The 24,324-nt window shown below is 40.8% G+C and overlaps 2 protein-coding genes and 3 long non-coding RNA genes across 11 annotated transcripts in view; 3 read left to right on the top strand and 2 right to left on the bottom strand.

The window, feature by feature from the left end:
• Positions 1 to 8,590, top strand: part of macf1b (microtubule actin crosslinking factor 1b) — a 38,381-nt gene extending 29,791 nt beyond the window's left edge. For all 4 annotated transcript variants that reach the window (XM_078933247.1, XM_078933245.1, XM_078933246.1 and 1 more), the window contains 20 exons: positions 167 to 292; positions 369 to 539; positions 614 to 769; positions 844 to 1,050; positions 1,127 to 1,246; positions 1,320 to 1,489; positions 1,587 to 1,746; positions 1,896 to 2,090; positions 2,241 to 2,366; positions 2,602 to 2,745; positions 3,968 to 4,156; positions 4,299 to 4,413; positions 4,508 to 4,674; positions 4,805 to 4,967; positions 5,104 to 5,258; positions 5,325 to 5,399; positions 5,488 to 5,605; positions 6,174 to 6,319; positions 6,654 to 6,774; positions 7,005 to 8,590. In XM_078933247.1, coding sequence (XP_078789373.1) covers positions 167 to 292; positions 369 to 539; positions 614 to 769; positions 844 to 1,050; positions 1,127 to 1,246; positions 1,320 to 1,489; positions 1,587 to 1,746; positions 1,896 to 2,090; positions 2,241 to 2,366; positions 2,602 to 2,745; positions 3,968 to 4,156; positions 4,299 to 4,413; positions 4,508 to 4,674; positions 4,805 to 4,967; positions 5,104 to 5,258; positions 5,325 to 5,399; positions 5,488 to 5,605; positions 6,174 to 6,319; positions 6,654 to 6,774; positions 7,005 to 7,030 — 2,850 coding nt within the window. In that variant the 3' untranslated portion in view covers positions 7,031 to 8,590. The remainder of the gene's footprint in view (positions 1 to 166; positions 293 to 368; positions 540 to 613; positions 770 to 843; positions 1,051 to 1,126; positions 1,247 to 1,319; positions 1,490 to 1,586; positions 1,747 to 1,895; positions 2,091 to 2,240; positions 2,367 to 2,601; positions 2,746 to 3,967; positions 4,157 to 4,298; positions 4,414 to 4,507; positions 4,675 to 4,804; positions 4,968 to 5,103; positions 5,259 to 5,324; positions 5,400 to 5,487; positions 5,606 to 6,173; positions 6,320 to 6,653; positions 6,775 to 7,004) is intronic.
• On the bottom strand, positions 63 to 24,308 carry LOC144984515 (uncharacterized). The gene is made up of 5 exons (XR_013648264.1): positions 24,172 to 24,308; positions 20,840 to 20,880; positions 20,506 to 20,751; positions 2,208 to 2,347; positions 63 to 2,119 (listed from the first exon to the last, which is right to left on the bottom strand). It is a non-coding gene; the product is annotated as an uncharacterized LOC144984515 (long non-coding RNA).
• LOC101172718 (riboflavin transporter 2) lies at positions 11,471 to 19,313 on the top strand. 4 transcript variants are annotated; one of them, XM_020701871.3, is made up of 4 exons: positions 11,471 to 11,660; positions 16,553 to 17,618; positions 17,721 to 17,844; positions 18,640 to 19,313. In XM_020701871.3, the coding sequence occupies exons 1-4, from the start codon at positions 11,528 to 11,530 to the stop codon at positions 18,850 to 18,852; spliced, it is 1,536 nt and encodes a 511-aa protein (XP_020557530.1). In that variant the 5' UTR covers positions 11,471 to 11,527; the 3' UTR covers positions 18,853 to 19,313. The 4 variants fall into 4 exon arrangements, with proteins under 4 accessions (XP_020557530.1, XP_011471591.1, XP_004086684.1 ...); XM_011473289.4 differs by lacking the exon at positions 11,471 to 11,660 and adding an exon at positions 14,354 to 14,866; XM_004086636.5 differs by lacking the exon at positions 11,471 to 11,660 and adding an exon at positions 14,541 to 14,695.
• Positions 17,724 to 18,179, bottom strand: LOC144984516 (uncharacterized). The gene is made up of 3 exons (XR_013648265.1): positions 18,111 to 18,179; positions 17,944 to 17,999; positions 17,724 to 17,862 (listed from the first exon to the last, which is right to left on the bottom strand). It is a non-coding gene; the product is annotated as an uncharacterized LOC144984516 (long non-coding RNA).
• LOC144984518 (uncharacterized) lies at positions 20,450 to 20,838 on the top strand. The gene is made up of 2 exons (XR_013648266.1): positions 20,450 to 20,577; positions 20,659 to 20,838. It is a non-coding gene; the product is annotated as an uncharacterized LOC144984518 (long non-coding RNA).
• Positions 24,309 to 24,324: the final 16 nt, after the last annotated feature.

The following is a 24,324-nucleotide window of genomic DNA, read 5'->3' as shown; positions in this document are numbered from 1 at the left end:
GTTTCAAGCCAGACGGTCCTAAACCCAACATCAATGCATTTTTATTTGATGTCGCCCTCTTGTGGGGTTTTTGAACTACTTTATTTATTTGTTGTAAAAATTTTCAACAATCTTTGTCACACAAATTTATAAGACTTTACATCATAGATGCGTTTTTTTCAATCAGGTGCAAGATGTTGCAATGGAGATCCAGGACTTGTTACAGTGGCTGGAGAACACAGACCTGAGACTGTCCTCCAAAACCATGTGGGGAATGCCAGAGTCTGCCAGCGAAAGACTCAATGCTCACCTGGTTGGTCTTTTTTGATGTTTACCTGTACACAGCTTAAGGTCTTTGTACATCATCTTATTTTCTTCAACTATTACAGGAGTTGTGCAGTGAGATGGAGTCAAAGCTGTATTCCTACACAGATGTGAGGAATGCGGTTCACAGGATGCTGGAGAGCAGTTTTGTTGTTCGGGGTTCCAGCACAGAACACAGCTTGTCTATTCTGGAACAGCAATGGGCTTCAGTTAGCAGCAAAGTCCAGGAGCGGAAAGTAATTACCAACACGCTCAAGTTAAATGAATTGCTTTCGTTAGGGAACCTCTCAGTTTTCTGCTCTGGTCTCAGGCTAAGCTCACAGAGGGGCTGAGTCTCGCCAAGGAGTTTCACAGCAGCGTTCAGGAAATCCTTACAAAGATGAGTAAATGCGAAGAGTCCATTGGGGTTCTTCCTCTTCCCAGTTTTGTTCTGGATACAGTTTGCACACAGCTTCAACACCACAAGGTTTGTTTTTAAACATCCAGAAATCATGTTTCTTTTCCTTTGAAGCCTCGTTTTTACCCTCCCCATTTTCTCAGTTACTGGTTGATGAAGTGAATGGATTTGGCGAAAAGAAGAGCTCACTGGAGAGTGCAGGCCGCAGGCTGACAGAGCTGAGCAGGAGGGAGGACTGTGATGTCATCCACAACCTGATCATGACCGTCCAGGATCGATACAAAAAGCTGCTGCAGCTCATTTCTGAGAGAGGCAGGATGCTGGAAGATGTTCGAAAGAATGCCAAGCAGGTACCGAATGAAATCCCTGTGGGGGAGGGAGAGCCCTTTATCTGGGAGTAAAGTTGGACTCCTCTTTTTGTTTCAGTTCAATGAATCTTGGCGGCTCCTTTTGGACTGGATGACAGAGGTTGAGCAGACATTAGATACCCATAAGGAGATTGCTGTCTCCCATGAGGAGATCAAGCAACAACTCACTGAACAGAAGGTACAGTCACTGCCACCGCCTTCTGCAATTCACATGTTTGCCAACTACTGACTGATCAGTGGTGTATATTTAGGACTTTCAGAAGCTTTTGAGATCAAAGAGGCCCATGTACGAGGCCACGATGAAGAGCGGCCGCAGCCTCCACGAGAAAACTCAGTTTGACCGAGACAGGCAACATCTGGAGAACCAGCTGGCTGAACTGAAGGACACATGGGACACCATCAGTGGCAAATCCATGGAGAGGTACAACATTTCTGCCCAAACCCCTATGAAGTCATATTTCAAATGCTTTTAAATGACAGATTAACATCCTTTTGTGTGTTTTCTCTATTTTTTTAAGGCAACATAAACTGGAAGAAGCATTGCTGTTCTCAGGACGATTCACAGATGCCCTGCAGGCTTTAAATGACTGGCTCTACAGAGCAGAGCCCCAATTAGCTGAAGATGTTCCTGTGGGCGGAGACAAGGACACTGTCAACAATCTCATAGACAAACACAAGGTACGATCAGTGGACATTTGCTTAAATTGATACAGATCAAAGAAAAATATACAGTTTGATCCAAAGGTACCAGTACTGCTTGAATGAAAATGACTTGATATCCACAGTTTTTGTTCTTTTGGGTTTCCTCTCATATTTGATGTTTTTAGGCTTTTCAGAAGGAGTTGGGGAAACGAGCTGGACGCATTCGGACTCTGAAGCGCTCTGTCCGAGATCTGACCAGGAGCAGCACAGCAGATGCTCACTGGCTGCAAGAGCAGATGGATGAACTGGAGGGCCGTTGGGAGGTCGTATGCAAACTATCTGTCAGCAAACAGGACAGGCTGGAGGCTGCACTTCAACAGGTACTGCTTCCCATTGGACAAACCCTGTCCTGGGTGCACCGGAACATAAAGTCAGACACTTGTTAAACACATAGCAAATGAAGAGGTAAAAGTAAAAGTGGATCACAAGTCTCTTACTCTCTTGTTTCATCTTTTCATTCGTCTCTCGAGGGTGAGAAGTTCGATGCCCTGGTTCACACTTTCATGGAGCGTCTCACTGAGGCAGAGCGGATCCTCAAGTACGGGGTCATTCCAGAAGAGGAGGACGGTCTGCTTGCCTTCCGCAGAGAACATGAGGTCAGCACCCAACAGTTTTTCAGAGAGACATTCATTTCACACACCGTATCTGCATGTGGGCAGGCCAGAGGGAAGGCTGTGGGACATCAAGGTGCTGATAAGAGTGTTCGTCTCAAGGGCACTTAAACAAGGTTTTGCTAGGACCTATGTGTTAGAAGCCTCTTTCTTGTGTCCTTAGACCAAACAAGCAGCTCTCTGTTTGAGTCATTTTGTTATTTTCTCTGCCCCTCCACAGGAGTCACTTCATGGCCTGCAGGGTCAAGCTGGAGAGCTAGAAAAGATCCAGTGTGTCGGGGAGGACATTCTGTCCTCCTGTCACCCAGACTCAATAATTACACTCAAATCTTGGATGAGTGTCACTAAAACTCGCTACGAAGAGGTGAGTATCCGAAAACAAAGCAAAAAGGAAAAAACAATTTAATTATCAAATACAAATGTAATATTCAAGTCTTCCTTTAAATTATAGGCCCACTCCAACAGAAATTGTGTTTTTGGTGTTCTTAACAAGTACTTGTGGCATTTTTCTCATCATGGAGGACATAATTTAAGAAAATTTAGCTTAAAATTGAATCGGTTAGTTCAAAAGATTTTCCAAAATAGAGATATTATATGTTCTATGGTCTTCTAGGGAAAAGCTATCTGATTATGTGCAAAAACGTCCCAAGTCCGTTGTAATTTATTGACTATGCTTTACATTTAAGATGCATTAAGTGCAAAATTCCTGGACTTGGGCCTCTCTCGCATGGGTTTAGCTTTATCCCATAGATGGCAGCACTAGTTATCCAATATGGCAGCGCCTTTGTTTAATTCAAGAAGGACCCAAGTCTAGGGACTTTAGTTTGCTAGTCCTCTGAAATGATAAAAGTGAGGTCCTTCATATTATAGCATTTGTAAGCTATGAACTGGTGCTAAATCTGGGTAAAGTTTTAATCATTTGGTGTAGCCTCCCTTCAAGCTATGCAATTCAAATCATTTCCTGGAAAAACAAACCTCTTGGACTTGGGCCCATTTTGAACTAACTGATTCAAATGCATTTCTGAGTATTAATTTGTTGAAATAGTTCAGGAGCAGAGGAAAAAATACCATTGGTAAAAGCTTGTAGCAGTTATGTAGGTGCTGCAGTCACTGGTCCACAAGATCAACTCCAGTGCATCATTAGTCCACCGACGTCCATTCATGAAGAGCCATCTGAGCGGCTACCTGGCTCAGAACTGTACGGCTGGATAGCTCCAATGTTGCTTGCCAATTTTGTTGAACCTCTAATATTAGCTTGGGGTTGTGAGAGGCTGTGGGCGAGTGTGTAAAGAGAAGGATGTCTGGAAGCAGGGCAAGCTTTCTCTGCACCATCAGTCCCGCCCACAACTCAGAGATTTATTATTTATTTATTATTTAGCAGAAACTAAGTCCTAAAAAACTACACAGGATTTTTGATTTTTTGTTTAAAATGGCATGATCGTAATTAAAACGCCACTGGGAACACTTTTTAGAATACATCAAAAAATGATGGGATTGGTACTTTAAGGCGTGTCTCTTTCCTGTGTTATTGTCCTATAAATTAAACCAACAACAGAATTTTGTTTTGCTTTTTGTTTCTGTGTCAGGTTCACACCTGGGCCCAGCAGCAGGGCCAAAAGATCCAGGCCAGCTTGGCAACACTGGAGGCAGAGAAAGAGGAAGTCCAGAGGCTCCTGGACTGGATCTCCTCTGCAAAAGAAGCTCTTCAGCTTAGAGATCAAGACCCCTTACCCGAAACTACAGAGCAAAACCACAAACTTGTTGAACAGCACACGGTAACTTATGTCTGATGAAAAACAAAAATTACATTGGGCAAAATGTATTTCTTTTACTTGCTTCAAGGTTTGGAGCAGCTTACAGCACTTAATTTTGAGGCTTATATGGTCTTGATGGTTCACCATGGTTTGAATGTTACAGATTTTCATGGAGGAATTCCACAAAAAGTTCCCAGAGGTTGAACATGCCACAAAATCCTGCAAACACAAGAGTGTGCCAAAGCACCACATTTCCCCGAGCAAGCGCCCATTCACTAGTAAGGAGAGCATGCCTTTTGTTGGCAAAGGTGGAGTAAATAAAAAACCATAATCTGACAAAGATGACTAGAACTTGACTCCTTCCTCTTCCAGAACGACGGAGTGCAATGAAGCTGCCTCCAGTTGTATCTGTCCCCCTGGACCACCTGGACCCACAAACTCCACAGCTGAGTCAGCTGATCAGCCAGTGGCAAAAACTTTGGCATCTGACAGTGGCAAGGCAAAACCGATTGGAGCAACACCAGCAGATGCTCAAAGAGGTTATTGGGTCTTTTTGAACGATACTCTTAAAATATTCGTTTGGTCCTGTACTTCTGCAGTTGGCCAGAAAACTAAAACTTTAAAAAGATGTAAGATAAGTCTTTGCAATTCTTCACTTTTCCCTTTCAGATGGAGGAGTTTGCCAACTTTGACTTCAACATTTGGCGAAAGCGTTACATTCAGTGGATTAGTCACATGAAGTCTCGGATCTTAGATGTGTTCCGCTGCATCGACAGGGATCAGGATGGACGGATCAGCCACAAAGAGTTTGTTGACTATGTCCTGGCTTCTAGTAAGACTTTCTTTCCAGTAATTAACCTGCTAAAACCATCGTTTCTGAGTTGGTGTCAAGTGATTGTAGTGTCAGCCTTTGAGGTGCTCTTTGGTTTGTGTCACATTTTTGTTTTCCTTTGCTGTGCTCTTGGCAGAGTTTCCAACCAATTCCCTGGAGATGAATGCCGTGGCAAACATTTTTGACACAAACGCCGACGGTTTTATAGACTACTATGAGTTTGTGAGCGCGCTCCATCCCAGTAGGGATCCCTACAGGAAAACGCTGGATGCAGATCAGATCAATGAAGAAGTGAGGATTAAGCAATATGCAGATTTAAGAAATGCATGCCACTAAAACGATTTGCTCCTTCAACAGGTCAGTCGACAGGTATCACAGTGTAGCTGCCCAAAAAGATTCCAAGTAGAGCAAATCAGTGCAAATAGATACAGGGTAAGCCTTTTCTCAATATGTAATCATTTATGAGACAGAATCCATCTCTAGGATGTTTTGGTTACATCTTCATGTCTTGCTGCTACAGTTTGGAGATTCCCAGCAACTGCGGATGGTTCGGATCCTCCGTAGCACATTGATGGTCAGGGTTGGAGGAGGCTGGACTGCTCTGGATGAGTTTTTGGTCAAGAATGACCCCTGCAGAGGTGAGGAGGTCTAAACTGTTAATAAAACTCTACACACTGACCCTTTCTGACGGCAGGTTTAATGTTTAAGGTACATTTCTTGTGCAATGCATAAGCAAAATCAGGAGACAAAAGAAAACTATAACTTAAAAGAAATGTTTTATCTTTTAAGGCTGTAAAGTGGTGTAGTGGTTTGCACTTTTACCTCACAGCAAGGAGGTGTTGTTTCAAATTCCAGCCGTCTCCTATCTCTGAGGTTTGCATGTTTGGGTATCGCTCAGTCCAGAAACATGCTTGATAGGTTAATTGGTGGTTCTAAATGTTTTTTTTTGTGTCTGTGTTGCCCTGCCATGGACTGGTGAATTGTCCAGAGTGTAACCCGCCTTTGCTCTACGGTACCTGGGTAGGCTCTGGCATCTCCATGAAGCCAAAACAATGGGTTTAGAAAATGGATGGAGGTTTATCTAACAATATTTTTGATCTTACTGTTTGGTTATAGTCTCAACTTTGCCTCGTTGTTTGTGGCTATTATGTGAAAATCCATCGTTGTAAACTCCAGTTTCTTCAACATTTGCTGACTCTTCCACAGTGAAAGGTCGGACTAACCTGAAAATCAAAGAGAAGTACCTGTCACCAGCGGGAAGCACCACCAAGGGTTTAACTGTGAGCAGGTCTAACTCCAGCCTCAGCCTCTACAGCAGCGCCTCCGCCCCCACCAGCCCCAAGACATGCAAGGCAAGTTTGTGACATATCAACCCATAAGAACACAGACCCGTCTTTTCTTAGAATGAACATTTTCTGGGATAAACTACAGACCAAGTGGAGCACAGAACACATCTCTGATGTTTTCTGTTATACTGATGTCACCATGGGTTCTTATGGGTTAAGATAAGAATGTTGATCTTCTTTAAGAAGCAAATCTGTGACAAGCTGCTTCTGCTTTTCCATAATTACGTTTTGTGTTATATTGCACATCCTTTACACTTAGAAAGCCGTCATTTTTGTACCTTGTGTAAATATCTGTAGATATTTTTGTTTAGGCTTACTGGTGTTGCGTGACTCGTTTCAGGCATTGCTCCGCAGGAGTTTCTCAGGTGATCGCTCCATCCGTCCCAGGAGCTCCATAGCTGCTCTGGGGTCCGATTTGCATTTTATCTCTGCAAGGGAGGACAACTCCCCCTCACCTTCAGGTCTGAAAATCTACTTTGCCAGGCTTTCTGCAAACACTTACTGCTGTGTTAACATGTTCTTAAGTGACCGGGTTTTATTTACCTTCTTAAGTAACCCGGTACATTGGTGTGAGAGTTAATGATATTGGTTCTTTAATCATGACCTCACTGCCCAGAAACCAGGTTACAAGAACTACATATACTATTAAAAGTTAAGAGGATTGGGTTAACTTAATATTTTTCATTTTCAGACGAGGCAGACAGATTCCCTACGTGAGTAGCTCTGCTTCTATGCACCAAGTCTGCTGCTGGATTTAAACCAACAAAGCCTTGGAGCACTGAAACCAGGTGATGAGACGGACAAACGCACTGAAGTGTAAAAAGCTGTGTACTGTCTGAAAAAGTGAAACGAACGGACAACAAGGTTCTAGAAAAGGGATGGCTATATGTCTGTAGATTCCAGAAGTGAGACTGAAGGATTATTCTCTTTGTGGTTTGTGGACCATGACGAGTCAATTTATATTTAAGATATAAAGGGGGACTCTCTGACTTTTGGTCCCTAGATGCCTTCCGTTCATTTATCTGATTGTCCAGAAAGTAAGACGCTCTGCATGGATCTTTACCGCATGGCCTCAAGAGCCTTTGCTTTGCTTTTATTCAGCTTTTCTATTTTTAAAATGAGCCAGGGCAGCAATAAACAGACAATTACAGTCTAACTTAAAGAAGAGCAGTTAAGATTCACTTCCTGTAATGGTGCTGTGTTGTCTGACGGCCTTGGTGGGAATCCGAATGAACATTAAACCAAAAATCATATCAAGATAAATGCTACCATATATGTTCCTGCATCTTTAGCATACCTTCATTTTTTTGTCACTGTTGGCAGAGCCATGCCATCTCTGGCCCTTTTTCGGGGCATTTATTTCTCCAACAGTCATTCATTACTGTAAGAACTTTGGAAAGACAACATTATATACCAGAGATAGGACTTTTCATTGCTGCTTTGTAGATTTTCTTTTCTCAGGACTATTTTTCATTCACGTCTTTGTGCAAAACGTTAATGTGAACATGTGCTGTTTCCTGCAGAAAACTGGAAACATTTAGTTAAACATGCACTTTTTCTCGATCAAATATGAAAAACGTGAGAGCAAAAATGACAGTTGTTAGTGGCAATTGTGAAAACATAAATTGTGTTTTTTAATGTAAGTGTCTTAAAAAGATTCTGAACTTTTGTACAGTTCAACATAGGTGGTAATATTAGTGACAGTTTTTGTTTTTTCATTGTACTTCTCTTATCTAACAGAATATATTTTCCTCATATTAGCATGGGCCAAAACTCCATTCTTTCAAACATGTTCAGTGAACATCTAACCAGTTTCCTTCAGAATCACATTTGATCCTTAAAAAAACAAGAATCATTACATCAGAAGCAATGACTTTGAGATTTACAGTATGTTCTTCTGTGTTTTATCACTCCTTGTTTATCTTATTTTTACCATATGCTTCGTCTAATTGTATGTCATATTTGTAAATGTTGTCTTTACATAATGTCTACCTAAAGGACAGTTGCTGGTCTATGCAATTGTTGTGAGGAATTTTTTATGTCAGACATGTTTTTACTCTTTAGCTGATGAGAGACTCAATGATTTCCTTGATACAAAAGGAAGATTCCATCCAGTTGCTATGCATCCAAATCTTCCTGTACTGTAAACGTTTCTATACCCAGCACTCATTCTAATGTCTTCTTTAGGAAAACTAAAGGAATGCCTCTTATGCTTTTGTGTCCACTTGTATAAAAGATTTTTTGTCTTTTGTAATAAAATTACACATTTTCTTATTATTTTTGTTGAGTCGTGTTGATTTAAACCATTGACATGTGGGGAATGAACAGGACATCTCTGACACCCATTGACTTTTAATCCCAAAATAAAAAAAAAACATTTTTTTGGGGGGGTTAGAGGTAAATTTGGACTTTTCAGCATGGGAACTAATGCTACCTTTTTCTTTATGAAAAGGGCTGCAACATTTGGTTTGTCTAGACTAGAAAGACTAAATTAAAACAAATGATATTTTTAGTAATTAAAAGTAAAAGTTTTGCCCTTTTCTTTTTCCAGGCTTCCAGAATCAGCTTGTTTTCTTCATGAGTACTTTATATAAAAAACTTGTCTTGCACTAAACGAGATCAAGTCTATCTATTCTGGGTTCTGCAAAGTATGTTTATTCCATCAGGAAAAGGTTTGCAATCGTTCTTTTCTTTTGTTTATTAAGTGAAACAGTTCTGTGTGTGAGGACTTGTAACCCTTGTGCCATTGACGTGTTCTCCCTAACTAATCATTGAAGAAGAAAGTTCACCGCACTGTCTAGTGGGTCTAGATGACCCAACTCCCAATGTTAAAGTGCAGGAAAGCACAAGGGTTAAGGCAAATGGGCGTTCCGAATGCTTATCAACGAATCACAGCTGCTTTTTTTGTCGGGAAGGTTACGACCAAAGTTCGTCAAAACATTTAACTGTGTTCACAAAAACCAAATCATGGGGCTAACAGAAGCCAAGAGGGAGGCTTCAACGGTTGAGAAAATGAAGTCGCCACATTTGAGTATTTCTGTATTCATCAAGAATACATTGTGGCATAGACAAATATGAATCATTTAAGCAGAAATAATCGTTAACTACTCACTACTGTAACAAAAAGAGAGTAAAGGTGAACCATTAAGTGTAATATGTTAAATTATTAAAAAAAAAAAAAAACATAGTTTTGACAATTCAAAGTTCTCCAGTTCATATGCAACATCTGAGTCTTTGAGATGGTCCCTCACATAACACACAGTGTCAAAAAGGTATTTATTTAAGCAAAGTGTCCCACAGTTTCTAGACGGATTAGGGAGTATTCGACTTCTAAACAAATACTTGTCCTGACTGAGAGCCACAGAAAGAGCTCAGAAAAACAAAGCTGAGATTTAACTTTGACCTACTTAGGCTAAGAAATCATATGTGCCGTGGTTTCACACCTAAAGAGACAGTGAGGTACTTTTATGCAATAATAGTTAATAGTTTGAAAGGGAATTATGAGTATCCCTGTAAATCGACTCTCATCTGACAACACTGTTTTTATCAGCTTCCCATCTCTAAAAGCATAGCCTTCTGAGCGCAAAGCTCCATCTAAACAAAACTAAAGTATTTTGTAATAGATTATTGGCAAAAGTGGATCAAAAGTCCTGCACAGCTTCTTAGGCAAAGACTATATATTTAAACAAACGGGACTAGTAAGACAAAGAACATCCACATCTATCATTTTTACTTTTTTATTGTCAAATTATTATTTCTGCTCTCAAAGTCTACGGTGGTATATCTGGTATATATTTTTTAACATCTGCAGTGGGTGCTTTGCATGAGGCTGGTTTGAGCCCAGGATTGATAATAAACCTGTTGTGTCACAAACCAGCCAAACCAAACCAAAATCAAAAAAATTAAGTCATTAGTGGCAGTTGGCTCGGCTTTCTTCTGCCAGATGATAGTCCTTGAAAGCTCAAGGAAGATGAAATAGGATCAACTTTTTGGGTCGCTTACAAATAGTTGGAAACATGGTGGCAGAAATTAAAGTTTAAGATGGTAATAGTTTGGAGCCAAAAATTCTTCACTCATCAATTTACTGTGAGAAGGATAATATTTACGAAAGCTATAAACAAGTAGTAATATCACTAACTGTCCAATATAGCTAACGCTTGTGCTATCCTAGGCACTTTACCATTGGGAGTTGGGTCATCTAGACCCACTAGACAGTGCACTGAACCTTTTTTCTTCTTCAATGATTTGTGATCTTCACTGTTGTCCATGGATTACATGACCATTGACGTGTAGGGAGAACACGTCAATGGTCATCTTGACCCCTTAGGATAGCAGAAGGGCTAAAAAGACATACTTTCTTCCAAGATAAAAGGAAAACTTTTGTAGATTCAAAGGCAAAGATCGCACAGGCTAACTTGAAAGTTAAAAAGATGACTAACGGTTTGTAAATAAGAAAGTACTGCATTTTTCTTCATTTTTTCATCAGAGAAAAAGAGCAGAATTGGTATTTTTGCTTGACGGAAAGGGAAGTACTTGAAGGCAAAACATCAAACTGGGCTCTAATTAAAACCTAATTTCATTATTAACACAACAGTTGCTTTAATCAGACAAAGTAGGATAGTTTTAATTTTTTATGTCAGACATACTTCATGTTTTTAGCCTTTTCAGACCAACAGTGTAAATAAGAAATTGTTCTTAATTTTTTGCCTGGTGAAATAAAGGTTTCTATCTATCTACTTGGCTTCATCGCGCTGTTACCAGTCAACGGAACAAATGAAGCCCAAAGTGCCAGTCAGAGCAGAGGGGGGTAAGTATGCACTAATTAAATGTCATGCAGTGAAGTTAGTGCTCTTCAGGGGTTCTTCGTTTGGAATTGATGCTGAACAACAGGTGACTTTTGGCCCAGGTCTCCCTTGAAAAAGAGATCTTATCTCAATGGGACTTCCTGGTAAAATAAACGTAAAATAAAAAATAAAAAACAGCCAGTCTGACCCTGACATCCACCCAGACAACAGAGACAGCTGTCCAAAGTCAGAGTTTCTTTTCTGTTCTACCAGCTCACAGAAGACCCTAACGTAAAATAACCGCAAGTCAGTGAAGAAAACCTTTTTGTTTTGTTACTTCTACCTCTGACCCATTTCTGTTCTCTCCGCTCCTGGGAAGAACCTTGAGTCCTGAACTGAGCTCCTGAGGCGCAGCCTTCAGCTCAGTCACATGACAGAGTTTCAAAGATGCAGTCTTGTGTTTTTCAGCCGTATTTGCAGACTGTGTAGACAGCAGCCAACAGCAGCCAACAGGTGCTCCGTTACACATCCTACAGCTGAGGCTGACTGTGAGCCATCTGCAGGTATGTAAGAAGTCACTCATGTTAATGTTTGTCTTTCCAGAGGAGGAATGGATTTTGTTCATTAAATGCAGTTTTTATGTGTTTTGTGTTTGGTTGGTTTTTAATAAAGTTTAAAACTTTGCCTGTTAATTTACAATATTAAATATCAGATGTCAGCACCATTGCTTTTACTCTCTTAATCTTGCTATTTATGGCAGATTATTAACTGTGGCTGGTTTTACTGCTTTAAGTTGCGGGCAAAAACAAAAAGATGATAACATTTTTTTCTCTATAACCTTTCATATTTAACTTATTATATACAGAATTACCTTATTTCATACATAACTGATATGTAAATAAGAAATATTCAGATTACAAATATTTCAGCAACCTCAATCCGTTTAGGGTCAAAGACCCATTCCAATGAAAATGGTGTTGTTGGTGTTTTTAACATGTTCTTGTGGCATTTTTCTGTTGATGGAGACATACAGAAAATTGAGCTTAAAATTGCATTTCTTAGTATTTCAGCAGGTGAAAAAAATCAGTTTGAAAAAGAGTGTATTTCTGTTTTTATTCGAAATACAAAGGTCAGGCCACAAGCTCCCAGTTTCACTCTATTACCATGCACCCACATGTAGGCAAATCAACCATGCACGCCTTTGTTTTCTCATCCGAGCTGGCATCTGCCTTAAAACTGTACGACCTGGATAGCTCCAATGCTGCTTGCCATTTTTGTTGCATAATGTTAGGTTGGGGGTCTGAGGGGCCGTAAACAGAGGGCTCAGCAATGGAGAGGGGAAGGAGGAGGGGGATGCTCTGCAACACGGCCCCACCCACAACTCAGAAGCAAATTTCTAAAACACTGCTGCTGCTCTCTGAAAATATGTCCAGTAGAAAACAGCAAAGGTTTTTTTTAGATTTAGGCTAAAAAAGACACAACCGTAGCTAAGAGACTGCTGGATAGGCTTTTAAAATAGATCAAAAGATGATTGGAGTGGGGTTGTAAAGGCTGGAAGATAAGGTTATTTAAAAAAATGGGAACAGTGACATCACTGACATAATAAACCAGATTTCTGTTAGTGAATCCAAATGTGAATTATTTTCTCCCATTTCTTTCTTTTGTCTGATCTAAGATCATCGTTGTGCTGGTAAGGTGTCGAATGTTTGAAGCTGCCGGCATTCTGTCAGGTTTAGTCTATATGTCTTAAAGTAGAACTCCCATTTTCATTTGGTCTCCTTTTTAAAAGAGCGAAAAGAAATAAAATTAGAAAATTTCTAGTTTAAAATAAAACTTTGCAGAAAACCCTCTTCTACAACAAAATATTAGAGCTACCATAAAAATAAAAATATATGAGAATAAGGTTAAAAAAATGTACTTGAATAAAATCGTAAAAATATGACAATTAAAGCCAAAATTGTACGAAGATAAACTTCAACAATGATGAGTAAAAAAGTCTATTTTACTAGATTAAAGTTAGAATTTTTAGAAGTTATTAACTGAGAATTTACTTGATTAAAGTAATACATTTTTGAGGCAAAAGACTGTTTACGAAGAAAAATAGAAAAAAACAACATTGTGTTTCAGTGGAGATGTGTAACACATTGTTAGCAGTTGCATCGGTTTCATCACTGAGGAAAGTCTTTTAGTGAGTCTACAATCAGGGGTGCTCATAACATCGATCGCGATCGACCGGTCGACCTTCAAGAACATGAAGGTAGATCGCAGGTCAGCAAAGATAAATAACCGCAAAAAGAAAAAGTAATTCTAGAAAATCCACCAGCCAATCAAAATCCTCACTGAGAAGTATGGGACATGATTGACATGCGGTACGGCCAATCTGACATCTTCTGAAACATACGTCACTGCACATGCGTGTTTAAATTCACTGAGCGCAAATTATGTCATCAGAAAGTCGCTTTCTGTCCCGTGTCAGGTCAAGTCCCCGGCAGAAGACCACTCTAGTTGTCTGGTTTATTGAAGCCGCCCCGCGTGTGTCCTCCTACTATCGCCTCTGAGTTTGTTAAGGAAGCGTTTTTTTTTCCGTGGCAGCCATCAGTGCCTCTGAAATGCCACGCTCCCCGCATTGCATGGTTTACAACAGAGCATGACAAATGATAGTCACTGCTTTCTGTCTTTTTAAAACACCTCATGATCTGTTAATACAAAAGTATCTTTGTGTAATCTTACTGTGTAGTTTTTAATCATCAGTACATAAACAACAATGTACAAATAAACATTTAACTCATAAACAAACATTTACTAATAGTAAATTTACAGGAAACTGGGTCTCTGCAGAGGAAGATTGTAGAACCACAAGGACTGGAATTCTTAGCAGTTTAGTTGCAGAGGTCCAAACGTGTAATGGCTCATGGATTCCTATGATGTACTAAAAGCTTATGGCATCACCATAAATGGATGCATTGATGGATTCAGTCAGCATGTTATGTGGATGGAGGCTTACAGAGAGCACTGCTTCTTCCTTGTAAAATTACAACTTTGTTCTCACAATTTTAACAAACATACTTCCTGTATAAAGTAAATTATTTTTTTTTACTCTATTCTGTTTTTATATATTGCTTTCTTTTATCTTATTATGTCTAATACTCTGTGATCCTCGTCTGTAGTTGACCTTGACAGGCTGGGTTTGTTATGAAAGGTGAGCAAACGCTCTTCTTACAGGAAGTGATCATGCTTGGAACCAAACTAAGAGCTCCTTCTCTGTCAGAGGGCTGCACGTGAGGACGTGCGTTCTTCCTGGCTGCCGCCACTCTTTTCTGTTCCCTAAAGCCTAGAGGAAGGACGCAGCGGCGAGGCGAAACATTATGGAAGCGTCATGGCGGCGGAGCACGTGTGCGCCTGCGCAGTCCCTCCCATCTGTAGTAAGCGGAAGTAGAATGAAGTCGAAAGAGTGAAGGAGGGGGCGCCAGGTGTGACTGTTACAAAAAGGAGGCTGACAACAGAAGGGAGGTCTCCGTGAAGACGGTCCGTTCCTGCTGGCTGGACGGAAGGAGAGACGATCTTTGTTCCGGTCCGAATCTACCGTCAGAAGCCGGCGGTGAGGACTCTTCCTCTGAGCCAAACTGAAACTCGGAGGCGTTCAACTTCAACGTGCTTTGTGGATGTCCCGCTGAACCGGATTTGACCAGTGACTGGATTTGAGAATGATATCAAATAATTACAGGAAGGAAAACCTTCGAGATTCCAGGAGGTTTTGGTAAAGTTTCCTGTGAGTAAATGTGAATGAAGCAGCTTTGGTGTTCATAATAGACTGTGTGAAAGGTCAGGTGTCCATTACAACACATGCTAGAGGATGCAGGGAGGGAGGGAGGGAGGTCAGGGTCTCTCCTCACTTTAAACACTCGAAAATCAACATTTACCTTGAAGTCTATGCTACATTAATAAAGGCTTGTTTTGGTTCTGGCAGCCTGTATATTATGGGGGTAACCACTAATCGACTTCATTGAGTAATTGACTTAAATTCCTACGATTCAACCAGATCGATCTGTCTGAGGCAAGCTGTTATTGAATCGATCTAAACCATCATAAAATCATTTCACAATGCAATAAATCAATTATATTGATATTGGAAAATACCATTTGGATTGATCCAGTATCTAGAATGTTCCCTTTGGCTTCTTTGGATGTGGAAAAACAACAGTGGTGAACTTTAGGAAACTAACATGTGAATGGATTTGACATTCATTCTAGTTTACTTGTTTGTTTGGACACAGATTTCATTTACATTTGATGATCTGAAAGAAATCCAAGAATCTGGAAAACTTCACTGGAATTTCTGTCTGAGTCTCACTGCTGGAAGTTTGGATGAAGACGATCTGGATCCACTTTAGGTCAGAGGATCTGATCCAAATGAACCAATCTGGACTGTGCATCAGATCGGCAGCCACAAATGAAGCAATACTACTACATTTTGAGTAATATATTACTCACTACATGTTCAGTAACTTCTATTACAACAGACTGACTACACTATTCCAAAGTAGTGAGACCCCGAAGCTTTAACAGCTAAAAAGATGTCACAACCTTTTTATTTCTTTTCTTTTGCTTGTGATCCGTTTTCTCATTTCATGTTTGTGTTGCTAGTAAGCATGTTTCCAGCATGTTTCCATGTTTCTGTTCCAAAGCCTTAGCCTGTCTGTGGGTGGTGGACCTCCAGCATCCTTCAGTAGCATTTGTTGACTGTCTGAGGCTAAGTTTCTGCATTCTGCACTTTTGAAAGTAAATGATCAGTATTTTTATGTTTGGGGAAGAACTGGCTGTAATGAGTCCTCTAATTGTTCTTCCTGTGCTTTAATTCTACCAGAAAAAAATTAAAATATTTCACTCCTCATCTAAATGTGAAATACTCTGCTGCACCTTTTTTTTAACTTTAGATTCCGATTTTTCTTTTACTTTCATTGATTATAAAAAGAAAAGTGCTTACAAGTAACACACTACAAATCTGATATTGTAAGGGATTACTTTTAAATGACATTAACAGATAATCTGTAATGGAATACAGTTTGACAGTTGCCCAACAACTCAACAAATTTAGCTCAGGAATATGCCATTTATTTGATGTCATTTATATTCTGTCATATTTTATGCAAAGAGAGGATCGCAGGCATAAAAGCCTGGGATGAAGTGTAACACTTTCAGTTTCATGTTTCAACTTTAAGACTACGGAACCTAAATGTGACAATTTATAACAAGAAAAACAAAAATCTCTGTGTTTACATTTATTTGAAGTCTTTAGACTAAGCAGTAACAAAGGAAGTTAAAGAAGTCTGTTTCAACATTGAATCCAGTTTTACGTAACTCATCTAATGTCAGAATTTTGTGACCACTTTCCTATTTAAAGTTAGGATTTGTTGAATTTTAGTAATCAGAGTTGCATGTTGTTCTTTTTTTCCAGAGTTCCCCCGGCTGTTTTGTATTCGTGGCTCCGTCATGTCGCTGCTCACTCACGTTCTCGCTTGCCTTTTTGGAATGGGCTCCTGGGTGGCCATCAATGGGATGTGGGTGGAGCTCCCCCTGGTTGTAGAAAAGGCCCCGGAGATGTGGTTACTGCCCTCCTATCTGACAGTCCTCATCCAGATGGCCAACATCGGCCCGTTCTTTGTCACCCTGATGCACCGCTTCCGGCCTGGAGTGCTGGACGAGCGGCCCGTCATCTACTTCATCGTGGTGTTGGGGATTGTCTCCACCTTCCTGCTGGCTTTCTTCTGGGAGCACACAGTGATGATCGCAGGCTCGCTGCGCAGCGTCCCCTTGCTGATTTTAAGCTTCCTGCTGTCTGTGGTGGACTGCACATCATCCGTCACCTTCCTGCCTTTCATGATGACTCTGCGCCCACAGTACCTCACTACCTATTTTGCAGGGGAAGGCCTCAGCGGTCTGGTTCCTGCACTGGTGGCTTTGGTTCAGGGTGTTGGAGTGGTTGACTGTGAAAATGCCACCTTACATGGAGACACATCAACTGGTAATTCCAGTTCAGTAGGGAGCGGTGAGCTAATAGCCAAATACCAGCCAGCCAAGTTCTCTGTCCAGGTCTTCTTTGTGCTCTTGAGCATCATGATGGTTGTGAGCCTGGTCGCCTTTATCCTCCTGAACCACCACCCGGCTGTAGCTCGAGAGAGAAAGAGGGAGCAGTACTTCTTTGAGGATCAGGAAAACAAGAAGCGGGAACAAAGTTTGTCTCTGCACGCTCAGACACCGGAGCAGAAACCCATGCTGGGTCCTCTGGAGGGGGCCACAGGAGAACCCAGGAGCTCTTTTGGAAAGGGGACGTACAGCAACTTGGAGGTGGCCTTCATCTTTGTGGTGCTGGCTTGGGTCAATGCGCTGACCAACGCGGTGCTGCCTTCTGTCCAGACCTTCTCCTGCCTGCCCTATGGGAACAAGGCCTACCATCTGGCCGCCACCATGGCTGCCGTTGCTAACCCAGTGGCCTGCTTCATTGCCATGTTTGTGCCAATAAGGTGAGAGAAAGACCCTTCTGAACAGCGTTCTACTCAGGCCAGGAGTTTTAATATGTCATAATGTGTTTGGGAAGCTTCTCTAGCATGTGACCATGTTTGCAGATCTCTTGCCTTCATGTGTTTCTTGACGGTGTTTGGGTCTGGAACCGGCGCCTACATCATGGCCATGGCAGCGCTGAGCCCCTGCCCTTTGATGGTCCACAGCACCTCTGGAACTGCAGTCATCGTAAGACTCTGTCTTGACCTGACATGCACAGATTGAAGTTTGGATGTGGTGTCGTGGAATGCTTAGAGCAACAGGGTGACTCCCACATGTGACACTCACCAAGGTTTCCTGAGAAGTGGGGCATGTATCAGCAATGGCGCCTTTCACAGCCAGGTCTGAATGAGTGTTGTCAAGGAGAACTGACTGCTCTAAATGCATTGACAAACGCAAACACATCTCCACAACAATTTTATCTAGAAAAATAATACTAACTTTAAATTGGATACTGTTGATTTCCCTTTTCCTTACAAATTAAGTAACATTTTCCATTTTTTATGAGCGTAAGTTCACCACCTGTATACAGAGAAAGCTGATCTCTGACATTTTCCATATTGTTATTAAGAAGGCAAGAATTGTCAAGACAAATATCTGATTTAATGACCAGTTTGTAAAAGTTATGTTAAAGGGCCAATATCCTGCTTTTCTGGAGCCTTTCAGAGTAAACTATATCCATACATATGACCATATATGGGCGTTGTGCTGCAGCCAGCATCAAGTTTGGCCCAATTTGAGTATCAAAGTAAATGTAAATTATTTTTAGTCATTTTTTACTACTCTAGGATTTTTTTCACTTGATTGAGCAGGACTCATAAACCTTACAGGGCCCTTTCTCATTTTTACAATGTTAGTTTTTAAAAGCTCTGGACTTGAAACTATTTGTGGATTTGAAATAAAAAGAATTCAAATGTATAAATAATTTGAAGGTTGAAGTTTTTCAATGTCTTCTCTCTGCTCACTGCTGTGTTTGTGCTGCAGGTACTGGCCTGGATCCTGTTTGTTCTGAGCCTGTCCTATGTTAAGGTCATCATCGGGGTGATTCTGAGGGATGAAGGCCACAGCGCCCTCGTGTGGTGTGGGGCTGTGGTGCAGCTGGGCTCCATGCTCGGGGCTTTGTCCATGTTCCCGCTGGTCAGCGTCTACGGACTCTTTAAGTCGGGCGATGTTTGCAACACAAGGTGTCCCTCCTAGTCGGACATGTTTAAGTTGAACACGGCGTTGTAAAAGTTTTAGAATAAATTGCACTCCTTATTGTAGCACTGAACTTGCTTCACGTGTTCCAGCTCTCTTAAAGAAAGTAGAGAACTTGCTGTCTTTTTCAGATGATGTATTTATATTTGTTACATATGGAGAGAAGGCTACTCTGAGCTAAAGAAAGAGGCTCATGGTCAGTGACCACAAAAGACCAAAGTTAAGTTTGAGTTCCTAAATGTGTTACTTTGAAATTCTGAGCTCTTCGCACTTGAACTTTGACCTAGATGTAAAGAAGAAGCGATATGCTGCTTTAAGAAGAATGGTAGTACGCCTGGCTGTACAGCGTGCCTTAACTCCTCAGTGAGGTTACAGTTCTGTTACTGTCTTTATCTGCTCATGTGGAATGGAGAGACTGTTCAACAAATGCAAATAAACAAGGTTGTGTTTTTATGTGAGAACCTGCTGGAAGGTTTCTGCCTCCTGAATGCTGTTCTTGTGTTTCTGTGTTGAGTTTTGACCTTTTTTATGGTTTTTGGGGGGGAGGAACTGTTGCTGGATGGTTTTAGTCTTTGCATGTAAATTGGGGATGTAAAGCAAACTGAATACAAAGAAGATATTAGTCACCTGCTTTTACGGAGGCAACTGATTGGTCCGTTCAAAACTTAAATAGTTTGCAATAAAGAAAATAATATAATAAAAAATTAGGATTGGCAAGAACCTGTTAAAAAAGGTGTCATAGCCAGAATGGTCATTCTGACCAGTAGAAGGACTAACAGCTGCTTATTTCTCAATGGAATTCTAGGAATTTGGCTTCCTGTTTGGAATGCCAGGAGGGAGGGGTCACTCAGTCCAGTTCACCTATACAGTCAATGCTCAGCATATCATCAGCATCCTCCTGCCCCAGGTTGGACACTCTACACCTTGGTCACTGAGCTCTCTGACTACATAGTTAAGGAACTTACATGTGTCATACATGTTTTGACTTTTCCTCTTCAACTAAAAAAAATAAAAACAAATTCTGGCATTTTATTTACATCTTTTTAGAAAATCTTTTCAGTTCCTCTACCAAATAAATGTGCAGAAAATGCTATATTAAAGTAATGGATTACTTTGAAGATATTTCCGTAATATATTCTAAATTGAATAGGAGAATAGAAAAGAGAAAACTTTGTAAAAACATTGGAATGTCTGACAAAAGATTAAAAGAAAGAGAGCGAGACAAGCTAGTGACTAAATAAAGAAAGTACTAAAAGGTTTGCAGTAAGAAAAGATGGCCTCTCCTTCTTAAAATGACCCCCTGCAGTCCAGGACCATGACAACACTACCAGAGACTTGCACCGAGGTTATCCAGGCCAGTGGCGGTTCTACCCTGAATTTCTCCCCAGGCGAGATCCTCCCCAGGTGCCCCCCCCCACCCCCAAAGAGTCACTTTCTCCATGGACAATATGATTGTCATTGAAATTAAGAAATTGATCAAAAAAATATATGTTTATCAGAATTCTGCACTGCATTATAACAGTTATCAGAACATAAAAATAAAAGACCATCAGCATGGTAAAAATACAGTTAATGACATGGTGCCTCTGTCAATTACCTTCCTCCTCCCCCGTTCCTGCTCTGCTCTGGATGCGACCAGCTGGTTTCACTCACCTCATCTTCATCCCCGCCTACTTAAGGAGATCCAGGACCTGTTTCCGACGCCAGTCCGTTGTTCCTTCCACGGTGCTTATGTCTGGCCAGCTCATGTTTTGTGCCTTGTCTAATCCAAGCTTCGTTAACTGTTCCTCTCTGCTCCACTCTCAGGAATTATCCGCATCACGGGTGAACCTCAGGTCGCAGTCAACCGCTCACGCTCTCCTCCTTGGATTCTGCCGAAGCCACGCACTCTGGACCTTCCTGCCACAAACCTCCAGTCAGCTGCCACGCCACGTCAAGAATCCTACAAACTACTCACCCTCTGTGAATTAAACTTTCTTAAACTTACCTCACGACTCCAAGTGTCCTTCTGGGTTCCAGCGTTTGGTTCTGTCAGAAATCCCGCGAGATCATGACAGTTAAGAAGGAAAATATTTAATCAAACACAATATTGAATAAATAAAATAAAATAAACATTATAAAGCACAAATCTTTTATCACACAAATAACACGCTAAAATAAATATAACTGCAGCACCAATACACTAAGAATAGAAAACGCTGACGCTCTACTGAATGATTGATCCTAACAACGGCAAGGTTAGTGTGTCGCTCCTGAGACATTGACCTAAAACAGTGTTTTTCAACCAGTGTGCCGCGGCACACTAGTGTGCCGTGGAAGATGGTCAAGTGTGCTGTGGAAAATTGCCCTCATTAACTGATCTAAAAACATTAACCATCTCCAGGAAATCAGCTTTTTGTTCATCCAAACAGGTCCTGATAAAACACTGAGTAGTTGGGAATATAAAAGATCATAAAATACTTTTTTCTTTAACTGATTCTATTAAAGACATTTTGATAAAAATGACGACACCGCGATTTACCTGCAGCTATAACTGTTTTCTGAAAAGTCCCGCAGCTTTTATTGTCTCCACGACTCCACCAATCATTCTTGAAGGCTTAATCACATGTCATCAGTCTGACCAATCAGAAGTGTTAAAAGTCTTCACTTCCTTGTTCCAATTTAGCTCATAACTCTCTCAGTTCCAACAAAAACACCAGCTAAAGCTCGTCTTTAGCGGTTTAGCTTTCCACAGAATCCGGTATCAGACCGTGGAACATGTGAACAAAACCATGAAGCTCAGAGACGCAAGTCTTTCTGCCGTTTTCTCGCCGTATTCACACTACATCTCCCATGATGCATTGGCTTAAAGGGACAACGCCTCAGCGTACAATGAGTCGTCCTCGTTACACGGATAGAAACCACAACGAACATACAGTTTGTATGTAACTTAACTTTTATCACATCTTTTAGAAAAAACATCTGCAACTTCCTGCTTTTTCTGCCACAATTATCACAAAAATGCACGTCAGATTGCCGGGGGGGGGGGGGGGGGGCTGTAGATCAAAACAGACTATGAGTTTCTGCTTTTTTTTTTTTGGGGATGCTGTAAGCCGCAGGCAGTGGCGGTTTTTGATATGGGCGATGTGGGCGGTCGCCCAGGGCGGCACTTCATAGGGGGCGGCATTGGCCGTGTCCGACGAGTAATGTGCTACATACAATATTCAAAGAGGTAGCTTGAAGATTTAATTTGAAATTACTTCAGCAGCCGACACTTATTACTTTTATTTTGACACATCAGACTCTTAATAATGTCTTCCTCCTGTTTCCTCTTCACACTTATGGTGCAAAAAAAAAAAAAAAAAAAAAAAAAAAAAAGAATAATTTAGAGTGAAACAACGTAAAACAGGCACATGAAAAGGATTTAGGCAGAACAAACATCCGTGCTCAACCCAATTTCGACAAAAGCAGGCAATGGGGATTATTTCCCACAATTCTTTGCTCCGACACAGCAGACCCGATGCGCACGTGACCACCGCCCTCTGCTGCAAGACGCTTGCGGCCACACCTCTTTGCGGTAGTCTTTGGAACATAAGTAAAAAAAACTCGAGAGGGGAGCGCAACTCGCCGGTGGCTGGCTGAATCACACTAACAGGTGTGAGGGGAGTCTTTTTCTATCTGACAATCAACTCTGGGCCGCAGCTGCGCCTCCCGTCATAGAGACGGAGCCGCGTGTGAGAGGGAAGGGGAAGGGGGGGGGGGGGGGGGGGTGAGCGCAGACCATTTTTCATGGATTGAGGTTTTTTGGAGGATTTCTACTGTTGGTGTTGCACAAATTTAGGGAAATGCCAAATATTTTTGGAGTAATCCCACTGATGATTTCTAAGATTTAGTCTTTAATGTTTTATAAGACCTAAACATATTAATCACAATAAGTTTTATTTTTTAGATCTAATCCCTCTGATATGTTTCACAAAGACACACACAGGACGTCACACATTAAGAAATTATTGCTAAAAATGAAGCAGGAGTCCAGCTCTAAAAAAATGCTCTAAAGAAGGATGAAAGAGCATAAAAATGGAATTATTTGATATGTAATTTCTTATTAATATTTCCAGGCTTTCTTTGTTTTGTTCTGCAGCATGTTCATATTTGTATAATTTTGACAGAATATATTTCTATGGAGAACAAAATATTACAAGTTATTTAAGGTTTAACTTGAGTTATTCTGGATTAATGTTCCTGTTTTTATTCATATTTATGTTCAAAAAGTTCAGTTTAAAAGGTTTAAAAGTTTAGCTTTAGTGTGTTCAGTAAATGTTTATCTTCTTCAGGCAAAACCTTAAGCGTGTTTTTAACTTAGGCCCCTGTGTGACTGAGTTTGACCCCCCTGTAATATGAGTCTAGAAAATCCATGCATTTTTTGAGTAAAATGGCTAAATAGAAGATAGGGAACACAACAGGATGTTGTCAAATTTTGTATGTGTGCGGGGGGGGGGGGGGGGGGGGCGCTGGGGGGGTTACTCGCCCAGGGAGTAAGTTAGTGTAGAACCGCCACTGGCCGCAGGATTTTTGTCAAGGTTAAAGTGTGCGTGGCTCAAGAAAGGTTGAAAAACACTGACCTAAGGTATGACTTGATCAACTGGAGTTTGGAAATTTAGGAAATTTAAATGGTCATGCTCTATATCAATCTCTACTTCAGAGAAGAAAAATTAGCTCACGTTTGCTGTCTTCAATCCTTTGGTACATTTTTAGTTATGATCTGTTACATTGTGTTTTGTCACCATAGAGTTGTAGTAAATGGTAAATATTCATCTTAAAACTACCTGCAGATTTATGCAAATTCTTTTGACTTATAATATAACCCAACATTTGTAAATAAATAAAAAATAAACTTCATACATGCAGGCTCAAAATTAACCCCTAAATCCCTAGTTAAAAAATGTTGTGAAAACGTTTGAGCTGCCACAAATTATTATTAAAGTAAAGGCCAATCTGCACTTATTCGCCCCATAAGTATGTTATGGCAGCAGCAGCAGCAGTAACCGCAGCAGCATGCTACCATCACAGCTTATTTAACATTATGAACTAATATACAACAGCAAAACACAACAAAACCTTCATGTGTTCAGCAGAGCAGACACATGAATCATAACTAATGTCACAAGTTAACTTAAGGGAGAGCAAACGTTTAAAAATAAAATCATAAAAATGACGTTATTTGCAAGATTTGGGCCCACTTCAGTTTTGGTCATCGACCAAAACAAAGTGTTCCTCGGCAATGTTGTTGTTGCAGGGCAGGTAGCATTAGAAAACATGCATCTAGCTGTGAGGACTTACCCTCTTCTTTGTCTCTTTTCTCCTCCTCTTCTTTTCTTTCCTTTCTTTAGGCACCAGATGGCTTTGACCTTTTTTTTGACCATATTTTAGATGTTTGCGGCATTTAGCATAAATGTCCCCACGAAGGCATCAAGTCCATCGACTAAACCAACT

The sequence above is a fragment of the Oryzias latipes genome, chromosome 16 (genome assembly GCF_053564925.1).
Source record: "Oryzias latipes strain Hd-rR chromosome 16, Olatipes_Hd-rR_3.1".
NCBI lineage: Eukaryota > Metazoa > Chordata > Actinopteri > Beloniformes > Adrianichthyidae > Oryzias > Oryzias latipes.
The sequence above is the reverse complement of the archived record's forward strand: the minus strand, read 5'-3'. Positions and strand labels throughout refer to the sequence as shown.

What these genes read in the sequence shown, in the direction of transcription:
- LOC101172718 (XM_020701871.3), top strand. Translation starts at nt 11,528, where the DNA reads ATGACAGAGTTTCAAAGATGCAGTCTTGTGTTTTTCAGCCGTATTTGC. An exon ending in TGACTGTGAGCCATCTGCAG is followed by an intron (nt 11,661 to 16,552) that starts GTATGTAAGAAG and finishes CTTTTTTTCCAG; the next exon opens with AGTTCCCCCGGCTGTTTTGT. An exon ending in GCCATGTTTGTGCCAATAAG is followed by an intron (nt 17,619 to 17,720) that starts GTGAGAGAAAGA and finishes CCATGTTTGCAG; the next exon opens with ATCTCTTGCCTTCATGTGTT.